Source organism: Mustela putorius, unplaced genomic scaffold, assembly GCF_011764305.1.
Source record: "Mustela putorius furo isolate JIRA1106 unplaced genomic scaffold, ASM1176430v1.1 tig00000253_pilon_pilon_pilon, whole genome shotgun sequence".
Taxonomy (NCBI): domain Eukaryota; kingdom Metazoa; phylum Chordata; class Mammalia; order Carnivora; family Mustelidae; genus Mustela; species Mustela putorius.
This window is the reverse complement of record NW_025421329.1, coordinates 5,946,400-5,965,602: the sequence shown is the minus strand read 5'-3', so window position 1 is coordinate 5,965,602 and position 19,203 is coordinate 5,946,400. Positions and strand designations below refer to the sequence as shown.

Below are 19,203 nucleotides of genomic sequence, written 5' to 3'. Positions count from 1 at the left end.
GAGGCAATATGGAATGGACCTAGAAAAACACAATTCCAGAGGGAGCCTGGTATTTAAACAGCCACCCCCCGCCCCCTGCCCCACCAACCCCGCTGCCTCATATCCCCATCACTTCCTCGGATGCCAACTGGTTTCCTCCTGCAGCTTTGGAGAGCAAGCCAGGTCATAATGGAACCATGAGACAGAAATTAGCAAATTCCTTGAGTTTAAAAAGCAGGCTGATCTGGGAAAAAGATGGAATTTGGTTGCAGGCTCACAGAGCCAGTTTCCCTAAATTCCCAGACCAGATTAAAGAGTCCTTGGGCTAGAGAAGGAGGAAAAGAAATATGGACAGGAACTGGGGTACAGAAAAGTCCCCATGCTTGGGATCCAGCCCCGGACACCTTTGGGCTGGAGATCAATGGCCCTCACTTCCACTCCCAGGGAGCCCTGGCTTGACGACCCACCACAAAAATCTATCCTCTAATTCTGAAATGCTCCAGCCCGTATAGAGCCCACCTCCTGTGAACACACATGAGCTCCTAAAATCAGCACTGGATATAGGAGTGCAGTGAAGACCGAGATGTGGACAAGGGAGTCCCTACCACTGGACAGATTGGGCCTGAGGCAGATATATTCTCTGCCAGGGACCTCTCAGTGGCTCATGCATTCTTTTGCTGCCTTGGGAAGCCTGGTGTGGCCCCAGTGGAGGTGACCCTAATGCTCCACAGAGGAGGAAGTCCCTTCTGCATGCACAGGGTTGACACCTGAGTTCCAGTGGGGCTTCTCCAAGCATACCCAGGTTTTAGAACACAAAGATGGGCATTAGAAACATTCTCGTTCCTAAAGCTTTCCTGGCTGGCCCATGGATGGTCTGAGCTCCTGGACCAGTTAAGGAGCCCATCTCCCAGCCAGATTCACTTAGCAGGAATTTGCCTTCATAAGGGCTATACATTTATTTTTAGACTGTGATCTGTTAGATCCCCCAATAACGGGTCCGTGATTAAAGGAGTGAGACTGATATAAAGCAAAGGTCAAGCAAAGCTTTATTTTGTGCCAAACATCAAGAATCAAACTGAGCAGCCAGGGCCATGCCTCTTACAGAGAGTGGCGACCCTTCTCTGTTTCACAGACTAGCTTTTAAGGGCAAAGGCCATGCGGTTGGGCCTGGCCGCGCACAGATAGCCAATGAAATTGTAACACACAGAGAAAGCTGCACAGTGATGCTAGGTGACCAACTGAATTACAATTTACCCTATAGTAGACATTTGACTTAGCCTATCACCTTGGTTAGAATTGGCGCCCAAAAGGCTCCCAAAGGGCAGGGGCCCATACTCCTTGGTAACTAGGGAGACAGTATGCAACCCCCCACTGATCGGATGTCTCCAACTGGCCTGACCCACCCTTGTATCTGGGCTTTGTTACCTGGAGCTGGTTTCCAGGATTGTTTTTAAGTAAATCCCCTGGAGGAAGGGAAGCAGGGACACTTTAAGGGTTAAACAACAAGGTTATTGTTTAACCTTAATGGAAGTCTTTAGCTAAATAGGTCCTTACATGATCCTTTATACAACCTCTCACACACACATAGAAATATGTGTACTGGAAGAGGGGAATTACATTAAAAATGTGAAAAGAAGACTTGAAGCTTAAGAAGAATATTTTTGAATGCTGACAAGGTACACAGAGGGTATTAATTTCTGCAATGGAAATTGACTTACTAAGGACAAGCCCATTTTGAGAAAGAATTTCAAATATTGATTATTTAAAGCTTCTTTTACTAGATGAGAAAAGCTTTTACTAGCTTGTCTTATAATCTCAAAGATTCAACTATCTACCAGGGGGATGATTAGCAAATTTCACAAGATATTCCTAAATCACAAAATTATTCACAGGCCTCTCTCTCTATTTAGGGCAGCCTCCATGGGCTTATAAGGTGCAAATTTCCTCACAGACAGAGAATACTGCTTTAGTGTCTCAACATTATAACAGATTGGCTATTAAGGAGGTTCTAAGACCAGTGTGTTTTCTTGGGGATATTCACTGTTGATACAGTTATACCAATGATGACTTTCCACACTAGCAAAGAATCCAACCATGAAGAACAGTCAGAAGAAGCAGAAGTATTTTTTAGAGCAATCTCGGGATTTAGGGTTTTTGAAATCCACAAAACCAGACGGATTCAAAGGAAAATGAAAACTGCAGCCTTTGGAAAGTTAAACCAGAAATGGCTATTTGATTTCCATGAAGCTCACAAAAGAGGGGAAAGCATTTCTGGGAAAGTCAAAGAAAAAAGAGAAGCAAGTTGTGAAGTGAAGATTTAAAAGACTGTTTTGGGGTATCTTCAGAAGCACCCATGTCCACAGACCAGGAATCGACCAAGGCTGAAGGCTACGAGCTCTACGGAGCCCCATGTGAAAAGCAAACCCATGCGGCCCAACTGGAATGGGGAATTTGGAGTTTGAGTGCAAATGAAAAGTTTAGTCAGGTTTCAGAGTAAGATCTGAAAGGACTGGGTTCTCCAGTCTAGATCCACCATGACCATCAGTGAATCCCAATGAAAGGACAGCCTCAGACCCTCTCCCTGGGGCAGGCTGGGGTGACAGGTCACAAGTCTGGGGCCTTTGCCTCACTGGATGGGCAGACCCTGCTCTTCGGGGGCCCAGAGGCAGCTAGATGACATTCAGTCCCTTACACCTCCTCTTGATGGTCATGAACACCCATGCCTGGGGTGTTCTTAGGGTATTTAGACTCTGGGACCCCTGCCCAAATGGCCCTGAGCCTTTCTCTGTGGCCTGCCTGGGTCTTCATCACCTGACTAGAGCATAGACCTTGCTGGGTCTGGCCATGCCTGACCCTACTCCCTACGCAAGGAGGGATGACAAGGTCAGGAATCTGCTTCCCCCTACTTCCCACTCAGCAGATGAATCGCCTCATGGTGCCTACCAGGTGATCCCCGCCCCCACCTTCCCTGTCTTTAGTTTCTGTTCATTCCCGATGCCCTGCAATCTCGAGTCTCTACCTCTTTGATCAGAGGCTTCCCTTTCCTTCCTTGAGTTCCTTTTCTCCCTTTTTTGGAAAATGCCAACCTACCCCAGTCCAACTGCAATGACTGGATCTCCTCAGCCTGGAGACAGGGGAGCCTCATTGGTGCCAAGGGTGGCAGCTGGAAACCATATTAATTGCTCTGTGTATGTGACTCTCCTGAAGGGCAGGGAGGATGGCAAAGAGTCTACTTTATATGGTGTTTTCAGAGAATGTCTTTGCTAAAAAAAGATTTCTCGTGCCTTTTCTTCAAGAGGAGAGTTCTAGGAAGTTGGGGCAAGTGGGGAAAGCTCTAAAGAGTTGATTGCTTTCACCACAAGGGGCGTCAAGCTGGGAGCAGCTTTGGGTCCAGGGAGGCTAAACATCTTGTCAGAAGCCACAGGCAGAACAAGGACAGTGGACCTGGGCTCCACACCCATGCCCCCAGTGTGGTCTGAAAAGGAAGGTGTTTGTCCCTTGCCCTTGAGTTGTAGTGGGTTTGTGACAGTAATACAATCTTGTAGAAATGATGCATGTGACTTCCAAGGCCAGAGCATTACAGGCCACGGGGCTTCCTCCTTGTTCACCTAATGTCCCTCTCCAAGTACTGGAGTGCCACAGGGAGCCATGACGGAGAGGTCACTGCAGCCCGGACACCAGGCTCCAGGGCGGAAAAACCCTCGTGGGAGGGGGGTTCTCCAGCACCAAGGGCTCTAGCCCAGCTGCTGGGGTCACTGTCAGCCATCTGGATTGTCCCCTCCCAGACCCAGGTCCGGTGGCACAGCATTCCCTTTGTGCCCCTTCTAAACTCCTGACTCACAGACCCAGTGAATAACGGAGAGTGGTCATTGGGTATGTCACTAAATTTGGAGAATTTGTTTTACAGCAATAAATAACCAAAATGGAATTAAGAGCATTTCGGGGGAGAGTGAATACCACAGACAGGAAAGCACAGTGGCGTACCTAATCCAGGCCTGGGTCTGGGTCTTTCTGATTCTGCAGCCACTCCTTAGATATATTTTCATGTACACATCCTCCCCACACTCTCCAAACAGGGGCAAAGAAAAGTGAGGACCCTTAATGCCCTGGGTCTGCCGAGGAAGCTCTAGGGCCATGGTGGACATTAGGAATCAGAACAAACTGTTTTTGCTCACCTACTCTGGGTCGGATGCCGTGTCAGCGGTGTGACACGTAATCTGTTAATTTCACAAATACATTGTCACTACCGTGTGCCAGAAATGGGTCTGGGAAAGAAGCCATGTGCGAGACCATGCCCCAGTTCCCCTGGGCTTGCATGTGAGTGAGGCTGATGGACAGGAAACAAATAATGATAGCATAATATGTCAGATAGTGATCAGTGATATGGAGAAAAACAAAGCCCAGGATGGGGAAAGATGATGGCATTCTAGAGAGGCTGGTTAGTAAAGGGTTCCCCAAGAGGATGACACTGGAGGAGAGAGAGCAAGTTAAACAGTAGACAGCAAATCTTGCTGACCTGGGAACCCATGGTTTAGACTCTGATATCAAGGAAAGAATACGTTGTTATCTTCCAGCTTATGAGCCTGCAGCCTCCTACAGAAGGTACATTTGGAGACTGCCCTCCACGGGGTTCGGAGGACCCACGCCAAGGTTTCATCTCGCTATGCCCACCCACCACTGGCCAGGTCTCCCCCTCTGGACCCTCCAGCAGAGACCCAAAAGGGGTACTTACGCAGAGCACGTGGAGAACGACCGCCCCCTGTCTTCGATCCTCGTTGGTGAAGATGTCATTGGGGAATTCGTGCAGGGCTGAAGAACGGAAAGAGAAAACCAGCTCAGAACAGAGGATAATATTTTCAGCTCTGGAAGACTGGGACAGTCGTGCCTGTCCTTGTTTTAATGCAGAATCCATGACCTTGGATGAGAAAAAAATCATATCTTTACATTCACACATCTCTACCTGGAATTTAGTGTTTCCTTCAGGTAAGAAAGTAGGCAACAAACCTCAGGAGTGTGAGAAGCACAAGAGACTCGGCCCCCAACAGATATGTTTTCATGATACGTTATACTATATACCCACAGTAGCTCTTGCTCACCGCTGCAACACTGGGAGGCAGTTAGATCACCCCTTGTGATTTATAGTGTTCATGAGAGCAGAGGTCTGTAGGCTTCCCTGCATTACCAAGGGGGTCCATGGGACACACAGGATTAAGATCCCTGTCCTAAACTGTCCCTCCTTTCCCACCAGGACTCTCTTGGCTTGGGGCCTCGGGCCTGATGCAACACCTTCCCTCGTCTTTCTTACCCTTTCTGAATGTGACCCACATTTGCCACCCCTGAAATGGACTATCAAGCACAGAGCTGCTCATGCCTGTCTCCCTGGTCCCAAGCCTTCCTTACTGGGTGATGAAAGCCCCAGTCTATGCATTGGCAGTGCCAAGATGGTCCCTACTAGAGCTTTCTTCTCTTCTCCCACCCTTTTATACTTTGCATGTGCTCATTCACTTAGTTACTAACTCCCAAGCAGCTACTGTGTGCCAGGCCATGCTCTCACTGCTAGAAATTTGACAGTCAGCATTGTTGCGTAGGTGCCATGTTCTTAACAGACAGGACCATTTGTTATTCCTTGAGCACACCTTGCATTTGCTTTCTTTTTATGTCTTTATCTATACAGATTGTACCATCAGCCCAAGATATCCCCTTCCCCAAGTGATCTTCTCTCCCTGCCTTTCATAAAATCCCATCAGCTTCAAGGCCAGAGCCTTCATAAGGCCTCCTGTAGGCTCTCGTCTCTGGAAGACGCATCAGAGCAGGCTCTGTGGAAAGCTGTACATGTTTCCCTGCCCTTGGCCCCATTATTAGCAAGTTTGGCCAGCTGATGAAAGCAGACTTTCTCTTGGAGCTCCACAAGCTCTCCGTCCATCTCCAGCTCGCAAGTGGGACAACTATCACCAGTGGACAGGGAAGATGTACAAGATGACATCTGCTTGCCACATGTCTTGTTTTGGGTTTTCCCCAAAGTAGATCTTCAGTCAAGGATTTGGGGATACATAGCTTATTTGGAGGTGACTCCTGGACACGCTATGAGCGAGGAAGGGGAGGAGACCAGGGAAGGAAGGGAGTCAAAGACAATAACATTGATGAGTGAGTGGGTGACCACACAGGACACCTGGGGCCCAGTCCTGCTGCAGATCCAGGGAGATGGCACAGAACATGCCTCTGGTTTGCAGCTTGTTGGCCAGGCAGTTGGCCCAAGATGCAAGTCTCTGGCTATTCCTTGAAAAAGTTCTGCTCTCTGCTTCCAAGGCATCACCAGATAAAAACACCACATAACTCTTTCCAGAGCCACAACAGTGGTGATACGGCCTGAAGCTACATCCAGCATATGAAGCACAGATCACCTGTACATGTCACAGGTGTGATCACACATGCTAGTTTTGTCCTATTCTTCATGTGATGAAGTGGAGAAGACAAGGAAAGAGAGGGAGGTCGTGATCTGCCCACACCCCTCCAAGTGACTCTCCAAGCTGAAGCTATTCCAAACAGGCTGCACTGAGCCCTCCTGATCAATGGATGGGAAAAATGAGGGCAAGCCTGGAGGCTTTCACTTTGAAGACCAAATGGCACGACAATCTGGAAATTACCAGAAGGGGACAAGCATTCACAGAGCAAGCTTGAAGTTTGTCCGTCAGGCCCTGGGCACTGCAAGGATTCCAGCCACTTTACTGAGGAGTCTCTATTCTAGCATCTTCCCTCTATGGGCCTAATGTTTCTGGCTGGTGTGCTCTTGTCCAGTAAGCAGAGGTAGAGGAGGCCCTCCAGCCTCCCTGGTGAGAAACCCTTCGACTTCCTCCTCCCTGAAACTTCCCTGCTGCCCACAGTACCCACAGAGGTTGGATCCGGGGAGACTTGATATTTGTAGCCCCCCAGTCAATTCCTGCCTGTCCTTCTTCCACACCTCCTGGCTCTCCTTGTGCATACAGGATGTCTTACACTCTTAGGAGATGCTTTCTCATACTTCCTCCTTTGAACCTCTCTTTGAATTCGCCTGAATAAATTTTAGTCCAAATAACTATCCCATGGCCCTCACCTTGCCCTCCCCTCCCGAAGTTCTTCAGTGTGGATCAGAAACCAAGAGAAATGTCCCTTTCTGTCCACTTCCCAAACCCAGGACACAGATGGTCTCCATGGATCACCCCCATGGTGGGGAGTGGAGCAAAGGTAAGGAGAGGAAAGGCCCTGCTGGGTGATCTGGAAACCTTCCAGACCTGGCTGGTCCCCATGTCCACCTGGACTTGCCCAGACCATGCTGGAGGCTATGCCCTTGAACGAGGTGGGACCCACAGAGCCAAGTGCTGGCTCAGGAAGGGCTGAGGCGCTGTCCAAAGTCCTGGCCAAGCAGGCCACTGGCAAACTTCCTCATGAAATTGAACCTGGCTGGTCAGTGGCTAAGATAAGGGGTGGGTGTGATGGCAGGGGTGGGTGTGATGGCGGGGGTGGGAAAAGCAGAGGAGAGGCAGTTAAGGATTCTCAGATCAGTCTGCTTCGAGAACAACAACAAAATTCTTATTTGGTGGTTCACAGCAATGTGGAAAGAATGACCAGGTTCTGTATCCCCCAGCAAGCTACTGACATGGATCCCACTCTACTTATTCCTTATAGGTCCTTTGTGAAAACATGTATTGGGCTGGTGATGAAATTGTAACAATAATTTCAAAGAGCTAATGCACAATTTGCAAAGAAGGATACATATATTTTATTTCACTCCTATAGTATCGTCTTTTGGTGAAAGTGACAAGAAAAGATTTTTTAAATATGAGCTGGAGTCCCTCTCCTCTTGCCCTCCAGGCAGTAAGTTCTCCTTCAGAGGTCCCACATGCTTATGTTTTAGGCTGGGTCCCTCAAGAGCAGACCTTGAGACAGAGATATGAATGCCAGCAGTTTATCTGGGAAGTGATATCTGGGAGGAGGGAGACAAATCAGAAAGGGGCTGAGACAGTAGGCTCAAATTTGCTGGGGCCCCTCTGAGAGATGGTGTAGAATATGCCTCAGTATTGTCCACAAATGCTCATCCATCACTGTTGAAGGCTGTCCTAAACACTTTAGGGCTGACCCTTAACACTCCTCAACTCTGCACTTGGCTAACTCAGTGTGTACATGGGACCAGAGAAGGCCCCAGACAGAGTCACAGGTGCTTCAAGAAACCACCTGCATGTCTGTTGGCCATCTGAAAGATGGCCACAATTCCTCTTCATTGCTCCCTCCTGTCTAATCTCATAGTACGGTTAGTGCACAGAGCTGGTGTCTAATAAGTGTCAGCAGGATAAAGAATGCTAAAGGAATCCCCAGTCCTGGATACTGACTGGGGATGGAATATGTCCATCTTGTCCACCTGGCCCAACTGGTCAAGAAGAGGGCTGCCAGCAGCAGCTGCTTGCTTCCTTGAGCCCAAGTTAGCTCCCTACCTGGCAGGTAGGCCCCAAATACACCTGAGAAATTGTGTTTTCAGAACAGCTACAGCTGTCCAAGATAACCTGTAAAGATACATTGTGGCGGGACGCCTGGGTGGCTCAGTTGGTTAAGCAGCTGCCTTCAGCTCAGGTCATGATCCCAGCGTCATGGGATCGAGTCCCACATCGGGCTCCTTGTTCCGCAGAGAGCCTGCTTCTCCCTCTGACTCTGCCTGCCACTCTGTCTGCCTGTGCTTGCTCTCACTCGCTCTCTCTCTGACAAATAAATAAATAAAATCTTTAAAAAAAAAAAAAAAGATACATTGTGGCATGCTGGACTAGAAGGTTCTTCCCAGTGCTTCTTGGCCTCAGTTTCCTCATCTACAAAACAAGGTAGGGCTGCTAGAGCATCCTGCAGAGCTAATGGTAGTGATGCCATTCCATGTGCCTTCTATTTTTGGTGTGCTTCTTAACACCCAAATCCAGAGAACCAGGGTCATTTCTTGACCAAGGTGGGAGCTGGATGGTTACCCATCTCTGGGAACTTGACACTGCCCTTGGGCTTTCGGTTAGATTTTGCATAAGGGCCCAACATGGAGCATCAGGCCTGGGTTTGGATCCCACCTATACCACTTGTTTAACTCATGGGTTATCTTATCCTCTCTCAGAGCCCTATTTCCTTCATCTGTAAAATGGGTGGGTGAATGCCAGCTTTGCAGGGTGGCTGGGGAGAGTGTAGGCAGAGTATGTAAAATGTCTCCCACCATCTTCCTAGGCCACTTATCATGAGTCTTCATAATTATAACATTGATGGGATGCTGGTCCGGCCTGGGGACAAGGATACATTCTTTTCTGGTCTTGGAGTTGAAATCCTCCTACTGCCAATTCCCACCTGCTTTGTGCTGGCATCTGTTTCTCCAGGATGGTGTTTAGTCTGAGAGAGCTGTGTGAATGCATGTACCTCTAGATATATGCTTCCCCTGTTCAGGCTGCATTGGAGCCAAATGGCCCACATGGTGTGCTGGGAACAGCTACACATCCAATGGAGGGTTCCCCCAAATACCTTCAAAATCCTCAAAGTCCCTTTCTGCTCCTCTCGTTCTATCCCTCAAATTTCTTTTTAGTACATCTCGTCAGCTCATGGGAGCCAGCAAAAGCAAGCAGTGCTGTTCCCATAGAAACCACAGAGCCCTGAACAGAGTGGATCCCTCTTAACCAAGGCAACAGCAGTCAGCTGTCCTGCTTCTCCTGGCTGCTTTCCTGAGGCCTGAGTTTGATAAGTCCAAATGGAGGTTTGCAAGGGATAGAGAGTATTTTCTGTTTCATTTGGGGGAAAAAATTGTAGCAGGGACAGTCATGGCATCTATAGGCATACTGATCTCATGTTGATTACATAGAGCCTCCCAAGATGTAGTTCCAAAAATTTAGCTACCTTAACAGGTTTGAGCGAAAGGAATCTGACTGCTACAACCATCACAACACTGGCCTTTTCGTCCCAGGGGCCTTTTTATAACAAAATACCTTGCACATTTTATTGACTTGTCTCTTGGGAGTTGCCCAAGAATTTAGGGTTGACACTGCCCAACTTCTCCGGTGCATGATGCATGACTCCATGCTTCTGCATTAGACAATTTCCTCCACCTGAGTGCTCCATCCCATAAAACCTTCTGTTCCCCCTTCCCCTGGCATTAACACTGGGAGAACACCATTAGCCAGCTGTTGTAGTATTCAGCCTACCATAGAGTCTTCCAGACTCTGTGGTGTCCTTGTCCTATAAGTGCCCAATAAGCGGTTTTCCAACCAACTGCAGTCACCTTTGATTCCCACACTGTGAACTCCCTGCGGAAAGGAACCATGCATTTTTCTCTCTCTGTGGCCAGCACCCACTGGGCCAAGGTCCATGAAAGAGAAAAATAAATACCATGAGAAGACAAGTGTGAACAAACTTAGAGGGACTTTCTCCCAGGGGATGGTTTTTGTATAAACACAAGACAGAATTATTAACTAAGAAATCCTGTTGGGAGAAACAGAGCAGTAAAACTCCCAGCAACTGGGAGTGGCTATTTTGGCTGTTCTCTCTTCTGGAGACCTGGAAGACTATACTTCTAGGTTCCCTTTAAGGGTAGGTGGGGCTACATGGCTTGCTTTGGTTAATGAAATGGGAGCAAACAATATATGTCACACTTCTAGACGGGCTTTAATAGCCAGTGTCTGATTCATCACTTTGCATTTTCTTATCTAAATATGCATAGAATCACACAGCAGGATGAATTCTGCATCAGCTTGAGTCCCCGAGCAACTGATATCAGAATCCTACCCCTCTGACATGCACATTTTATACCTGTAGAATGAGTAAAAAAATAATGTGCTTCTTCTCTTAGCCACTGACGCTTGGGGCTGTTTGTTACTCAGTGTAGCCCAGCCCATCCTGAGTAATGTGAGAGCTAATACGGGACTCAGCATTCTTCATGTGAGGCCTTGCCTCATCAATTTTTAGTTTCTTTTGTCTTCTCCGACAGACAAGGGGAGGACAGTTAAGGCTGGAAGGAATTTATCCTTCTCTTCTCTGCATTCCCAGTGCCTAGTGAGGTGCCTGGCACAGAACAGTCACTTAATTAAGAGTGTTTGTTCATTAAATGAACACATATGTCATAACTGAAGGCCCCTGAACAAAATTATCCACAAAGAAATCTATGTGAAAATGGATATATTCTCAATTTAACTCTCTAAATATTTAGTCTCTGGAAAAGTTTCAGAGACATTTTGGTGCCCTTCTCTTATGCTCAGTGAGGATCAGTAAGCCACAAAAGTACAGGGGTGGGAGGTGGGGTGGGACGTATATGGCAATGGGAGAGTATAGGGTGTCCCAGAGAATTGCAGGCTGCTGGGAGGTCGTCTTTGGAATCTGAGTCTCAACAACACTGGAAAATGTATTAACAAATCAATCATATGCAAATAAACACGCAGTTACTCAGTTCTTCACACACGCCGGGTACCCTACTCAATCCTAGTTACAGAAAGGCAAAGGAGGCACTGTCCCACTCACTGATGAGTCATCAGCTGAGTGGACCAAAGCATAAGTTGGAAGCCAGGGAACATTCAGCTCTTTCTGCAACCATCCCAATACTTAAGGATGGAACTAATCTTTATTGAGTCCTATAACTATTTTTCACTTTATCATGGTTTCTATGATAGGAATCTTTATCCTCAGTTTACAGATAAGTAAACCAAGACTCAAAGAAGGCAAGTCATGAGCCAAAGTTCACACAGATGGTAGTGGAGGGCCTGAGATCATGAGTGGGGTCTGACTTTCTAGCATATTGATTCTTCCATATTAGAAAGGGCAAACTGACCTTTCTCCTCCCTTGACTTTGAAGGTCACAACTTCTTCCCTTCGAAAGCCAGAAACAAAATCTGGATTCAAATGGATCGATGTGTGCATGGAAATGAGACCATAAACAGCATCTCTGTGAAGGAGGATATAACCACGGGTCATGGTAACCAAGAGCCTCAACGTGGCTGTCAATCAAAAAGATACTACCAGTCAAATTTGCTGAGAAAGTTGGTTTCAAATGCTTATGTGGTGACATTTGTTTACCACAGGCAGCCAGGGTTTTCTAAGAGCCTAGAGACCTGGACCTGAAGACTTCCTTCACCACTTACGAGTTCTATGGCCTTGGGGAAATTCCTTAACCTCTTTCAGTCTTAATTTCTTAACGTGCAAAATGGGAGGATGAAAACAACACCAGTTTACATAGTTATTATGAAGATGAATTGTGATGATGTTTATGAAACATGTAGTACCTAGAATCAGGCAAGTAATTATCAAATGATAGCTCCTTTTACTTTATTAAATAGTAGAGAGAAGAAATACGGACAAGACTTGTTTCCTAGGACATCAGTGCCTGGGGACACTGCCCACATTCCTGGGAGCCTACCACTTTTAGGCTAAGCAATTACCAGCACCTGCGTCTGTCTGCCTGAAGACTTTCCCTAAGGCAAAGATGGGGTTCTCTGCCCAGATACGGCAAGCTGGATATGCTGGGGAATTAATACTGCTCTTTCCCCCAGGTGAGGCCCTCAACCCACGTCTGATGAAAGGGTGGGTGTATAAACACCTCAGCTCCCTCACCACCTGGGTGAGATAACTCTCAGATGTGTCCGGCGCTATTTTCTAGCACTCTCAGCTGGGGAAAGCTCCGGGTGCTCAGTGTGACAACTGGCTTTGTAATACTCTTTTGATTGGATGCCTTCCCTTTCCTGTCTCACTTCCTGACTCCCCTATCTGGATCATCTCCCAAATAAACCTGTACTTGAATCTGCCTCAGGGCCTACTTCTGAGGAACCCATATTTAGACAAGGGAAGCTAAGAATTTTGCACGTTGGCACCTCTCCATTTCAACAAAGATTTATTCTTCCAGCAGAGGACTCATCCATATTCAGGTGAATTGCCCCGCCAATAACGGTAACAGTTTTCAATGGCCTCACTTCTATACTTTTATAGGGGATTGACGCATCCTGCTTTGTTGACAGCAGCACAGAACCACCTAACTCCTGAATGCAGGTTGGAAGACTGTCTGCCCTGTTTTGATGGTGCTGACGTTGATCCAACACACCCATGAGAAGTTCCTTGATTTCCACTTCAGAGCTCTTTTTCTCATATCCATATTGGCAGGAGATTTAAAAAAATCATCCCACAAGCTTTTCTCCTGGAAGGGAACAGACATTCTTTGCAACTAAAGAACCCCAATCATTAGTTACCATAGACTTTTGGCCTGGCAAGGCACTGCAATGTAATTTGAGGAACTGGAAACATATTTCTTTATCAATAATAAAAAGCCATGGCATCAGCGTTGCTCATGTCTCCAAGCCAGTAGCTACTGTAGAAAATACAGTGATCCCATGACTAATTTAGTGTTCTCAGGCCACAAACATGGCAGCACATAGAAGGAGGCCTATTTGTAGGGGCAGGAGCCTACAACCTGTATTTGTTGCTCATGTGGGATGTCCATGGCTATATCAGTAATGAATTCTTATTAAAGGAAATGGAATATTTTTGGTCAATAGCCCTGTGGTGTTCAGAACTTTAGGCCCTTCATGGACTGCTCTGTTCTTCAAAATGTCCCTTGGTTCCAATGTTAGAGAACGTGTGGCTGGATGGACTGGGGTCTGACCCAGGTGTTGCATCTCTCATGATTTCACGTCTGCTTACTGATGCAGAGAAATTCAGACCAACAAACTGATATGCACAGAAACCCACTACATAGTTCCTTAAGGGGATGCACACTGGTAAAAGAAAAGGTCATTCCTCCTCAGCACCCTTGGAAGGGGGGATGAGGGTGCATGTCCTAAGAAAGGACAAATGCAATTTAAACAGTTCTTTTTGAATGTAGTAATTCCCCATAAAACTTTAAATCGACAGTTTTCCTTCTTCATGTGTTTACTTTAGAGCAGAGATGAAGTGTGCATGCTAAATGAGTGGACACTTCAAAATCAATGATTTCTTTTGGGAAAAAAAAAAGTGTTAATCCATAACATTTCAGAGCCAGAAGTAACTATAGTGTTCTGTTGGTCTATAGATGGGAAGGTAGTAACAGAAGGATTTGGTGAGAAGCACAATTAAAGTTTTTCCTCTGTTTTCTCCTTTCAAAATCCATTTTTTCTCTTTCACCCTTGATGATATTCCATGATCACCAGTTTCAGAGACAGAAAATAGATCTCATCGCACATGTTCATCAGTAGAGTGGTAATGACTGGCTGTTAGGCTGAGTCTTACCTGGGGTGCTGTGTGGGAGAGGAACTTGATCTATTAACAATGCTGCCATATTGGTTATGGGAATGGGGATGGGGGCATGTGTGCTTCTCATTTCCCTTCACTGAAGCTTCGCTTACAAAGTGCGAAATTGAAAGAATAACTGGCACTCCCTGCTCCTAGTAATAGTAATGACTGCCATAATTTTCTTTAATATGCATGTCTTTTTGAGCATTATCTCTTTAAAGATCGGGGGGATGAAAATATTTCAATACAATTTCCCAAAGATATCAAATATATTCAAGCAGATTCATTAGGTTGTTACACACCTAAAATATAGTTGCTTGAAATCTGGTTTACAGCAATGAAATAAATACCTAAAGAAACTCACAGTTAGTTGTAGTTGTAGGAAGAGATATAAATAAATAAGACAAACTACTGGCTAACTTAGCTGGCAAAACACATTACTCCTCATTAGTACCTGGCAACCTCTGCTCCTCCTTGGAAGAAAAATTAACATGTTACCTGGAGGAAATAATTTTCCTTTTTATGTTGACATATATTAAATATTAGCTACCTATGGTTTGGGGTCAAAACACTCAAGAATCTAACTATATCTGAAACTCTTTTAAGGGTAGGTCTCAAATCAGAGCTTTTTTGTTGGATCACTAAGTTTGTGCATTCAAAGTCTACATTCCAAATATGATGGCTCCATCTGAATGAAAATTACGAGAAGATTATAATTAATCCAATTACTGTATCAATTTTTCCTTCTTCTTCTTTTTTTTTTTTGGCTGTAGTGATGGTACATTATGGTTTTGAATGAAACAGACTAAATACCTTTTGTTTTCACAATGCGCTTTGTCCTCCAAACTAGGCTTTTAAGGGTACAGACCAGGAGTAGGACAAAGAAAGATCCCTCAAGAAGGTCACTGTGCTGTCTTGTAGTTACCAGAGCAAGGCTGGTTACAGCTTGTAGCAGACAAGGTTAAAGCAAAAGAATTTAGAATCTACTTGATGTATGTCTAGTCATTTTATATCGTATATCTGACTTTACAGAAGATGAACTGAGAAGACTCTGGATTCTGTTGTCTTCCTCAGAACAATGTTGAATTTGTTCCAGTAGGCAGTTAACTACTGCAGGGTCATCTCTGGCGGTGGTTTTAGGCTTTTTTCTGACAGAAGTCTGTTCTGATTATGCTCTTTATCTTGGGATGTGGTCCTCACAGGATTTCAATGGGAAGTCTGACCTGTTTACCAAGCCCCTTACACACTGGGGACTTGAACTCCAGAGTTTGTCTTTTGAGAGCAATCTGAAATCCCTACTCAGCAATGTCAGGCTTTTAAGCCATTGTTCCCCCCAAACTGAAAGAAGGCAGCCACACCTGTCAGCTTTTCCCCTGTGAAACTCCCCGTGGATAGAGCTGGAACAGAGCTGGGGGATAGAGTGGAACACAAAGCAGGGATCTTACTGGGCTGAGGTCTCCAAGACTGAAATTTGGAGCTTCTGGAGGAGCTAGAAATGGGCGTCCCAGAAAGGAAGGTTTCAGAGAGGGGGAGCCCTAACATGCATATAAATCCCCCTGAAGTCTTTGACACCTGAACTGTCCATGCTTACGGGCACACCAAGCAGTGTGGGGGAAACAATGACTATACTCTGGATTTTTTACTTCAGTTCATAGTAGAGTAGCTTGCATTGGATTAATTCCCCTGTAGGAATAATTATGGACTCTGGGAAATAAAGAAAAACAATGTTTAAAAACTCTGGAAAGTGAATGAAACAAACAGAATATATTCTGCATCATCACCTATGGCAGAAAACTTATAGGAAACTAAATTCACATTATAGGTTCCCAAACTTGATTAGCGCCATTAAGTTCTCCATGGAACTAAGGCAACCTGGAGGAACCATGTGGCCCAGTAGTAAATAAGGACCTGGGGAATGTGAAGGTCATTGGAATGTGCTGGCAAGATCTGATAAAGGGCCACAGATACTTTAATTGCATACAAATTTGTATGGATAAACCAGGAATTGAGCAAAATGGGTCCTTGATGTAGCAGAGCTTATAGGAAGTGATGATGCAGCCTCCCACAGCCTTCAACTACAAATATTTCAAGGTCAAGACAACCCAGAAAAGCATCTGTGGCAGTTCTGATGTCTCTGACAGGTGATATTCGAAGGCTCAGAGGCAAGAATGTGTGTTAGGGGACAAAGGGTATTGGAAACCAGTTACTGCCAAGGGAGTGAAATCATGTTCTACTTCTTTAGGAGTCTGGAGGTTCTCATACATTTTCCCATAAGTGTCAAATTTTGACATCCTACAAGATGTTGGCAAATTGAAATTCACAGCAATAGAAGGTAGGTGTTTAATAAGTGCCTTTCAAGTCCAGACAAATTTGTGAAGCTTCAGAAATAGGAAAGAAAGGCAGGCAGCAAATCAAACTTCTGACTAAATCTGGTCACTAAATCAAGCACATAAATATATTAGTGATTAATTTTTTTTTAAAGGAAGAAAAAGAAAATTCTGCTAACTTCCTGAATTAGTCAAGAACAAAATAATCAAAACTACATGTCTGGTGAAAGTAAAGTGGAAAGGCATCCACAAAGAAAAAAGGAGGGGTTCCACTTTGTTCTTGCCCCAGAACCCCATCATATCCCCTACCACAAGTCAATGACCTTTTGCCCCCCTCACCCCTGAAATTAGAAATTAGTGTCATAGCTGGTTGGCTTGTGTCTTTCTATGCGCTTGCATATCATTGCAGGATTGTTGGAACTGAAAGCACATTCAAAGAAATCAACATCATTATTCTGAGACCAAAAAAAAGAAAATGGAAAGGCAACATACACTTTGTGATGCGTTAACCTCAGTCATCATGTCACAGAAGCTGCATGCAAATGTATGTATTTATGTCATAGGCTCACTCGAGAAAAAGCTGGTCAGAGAAAATGAAGACCCCTTGAAACCACCAACATCTAAAGTCTGGTTTAATGTGTACTTGAGGATGCTGGCCTGCAGCTCACCTGAGCTGCTTGGACAGTGAATTCATGCAGAGGGAGGGTAAAAGGAGTTGGCAGGCTTTCATAGGATAGAAGAGTTTGTATCGCTCCTTCCTTCAATCCTTCCTCACATAAACACTGAATTTCAGGGCATATCATATAGACCTAAGGGGGAAAAAATCTATTAAAATGATTCTTTAAAAAATGACCCTTTGGACATTTGAGATCCATGGTTTCGGGTTTTGTTTTTTTGTGTTTTTTTTTTTTTTAAGATTTTATTTATTTGACAGGCAGAGATCACAAGTAGGCAGAGAGGCAGGCAGAGAGGAGGGGAAGCAGGCTCCCTGCTGAGCAGAGAGCCCGATGGGCCTGATCCCAGAATCCTGGGATCATGACCTGTGCCGAAGGCAGAGGCTTTAACCCACTGAGCCACCCCGGTGCCATGGTTTTGTTTTTGTTGTTGCTTTTGGGAAGGAATACAAATAACTTTATCCTTCTATGAAAGGCTCCAATGTTTAAGTTTTCTTGCCATAGCTCAAATAAGCAGAACCAGACTGTCACAGATAGCTGCATAAATAATCTCTGATCTCCTAGGTAACATTAAGTGGAGGAGACAGGCTAAGGGGCTGTTTTTCAGCCTGAATAGGGAAGCGGCAAATCCCACAGGGGTCCTGGACCTAGGAGACAAGGTCTTGCCTAATCACTTGGAAGAGGCTGGCTGTCAAGTGCCCACAGGTGGAAGGGCCAGTGAGAGCAGCGTTGTCTTTCCCTGAGTCTGTGACACAGAAGCAAATTGGCTGGCTTTCTCTCAGTGATTTCAGGCAACGTTTCTTTCCAAAGATACAGGGTTCCTTTGAGAAAGATTCAAGTACCAAAGAGATCCGATGCCTTCAGGATCAGAGTTGCACTCTGTAAGGACGGCAAGCTTTTCAGGGACACAGATGTGGGCCCAGATGTTTCCCTGTCAGTTTCACTCAAGGACATATGGTGTAGTGGTTATGCATCTGCCGGGTGGCCCTACCTCTGCCAGAGGATAACTAGGAAGTATGCCACATGGTCTTGCCCTCATCCACCGAAGAAGTCAGATTTGAGTGCATGAACATACAAACTGAAGGATGGTAACAGGCAGGCTATACCCTCCCAAACACGTAAGTATGTATATGCATGTGCACACACCCACCCACCGAAGAAGTCAGATTTTAGTGCATGAACATACAAACTGAAGGATGGTAGCAGGCAGGCTATACCCTCCCAAACACATAAGTATGTATATGCATGTGCACACACATGTCTATACATATACACACTTATGTATCCTAGACATAGCAACTGTTGCATAATGACTATCCCAAAATGTAGCGGTTTAAGGCAACAACACTGCTTTTATTGTATCTCACATTTCTGGGGAAAGTGGCTCTTTTGTGGCCGCTCATGTGATTGCAATGACTTAGTGTTTAGAACTGGAAACATGACACTTACTCATTGACTGTCTGACACCTGCGCTGGGGAGACTCGAACACCTGGGGGCTGGAACCACTCAGGTTGCTTGGCCTCTCTCTCTAACTAAGTGTGTCTTTTCCACCTGGCCTTCCCTTCATTGGCTTGAGGACTTCTCCCATGGTAGCTCAGTGCTACAAGGCACAAGTTTCAAGATGGAGAGCTAGAGGAGGAAGCTGTATGGCCTTTTATGATCTGGCCTGGGAAGTCATGCAGAGGGTCATTACAAAGGTACGGGTGGCCTCAAGGGGGAGAAACAAGATTCTGTATGAGCACATGGTCCTAGAGTTACTGCTGTGGCCATTTTGGAAGAGGCAACCTGCCACTACTCACCTCTATCTGAAAAGGAGAACTACATCTACAGCCATATTTACAACAAATCTTTATCTAGATGAAGGTGAACCAGAGAGTGAAATGGTATTTGGGGTCAGGAAGAAAAATGTCAGCATGAGCCAGCTCAGTGGATAAAGACTGCATGGGTGACTCAGATGTGCAGAGCCTCTAAGAAGAAAAGGCTTACACAGTTG

General features: G+C 45.6%; 1 protein-coding gene across 1 annotated transcript in view; it reads right to left on the bottom strand.

Moving 5' to 3' along the window:
- SLC24A3 (solute carrier family 24 member 3) overlaps window positions 1-19,203 on the bottom strand; it is a 480,638-nt gene that overhangs the window by 197,055 nt on the left and 264,380 nt on the right. Inside the window, exon 3 of the mRNA XM_004754143.2 lies at window positions 4,712-4,788. Coding sequence (XP_004754200.2) covers window positions 4,712-4,788 — 77 coding nt within the window. The remainder of the gene's footprint in view (window positions 1-4,711; window positions 4,789-19,203) is intronic.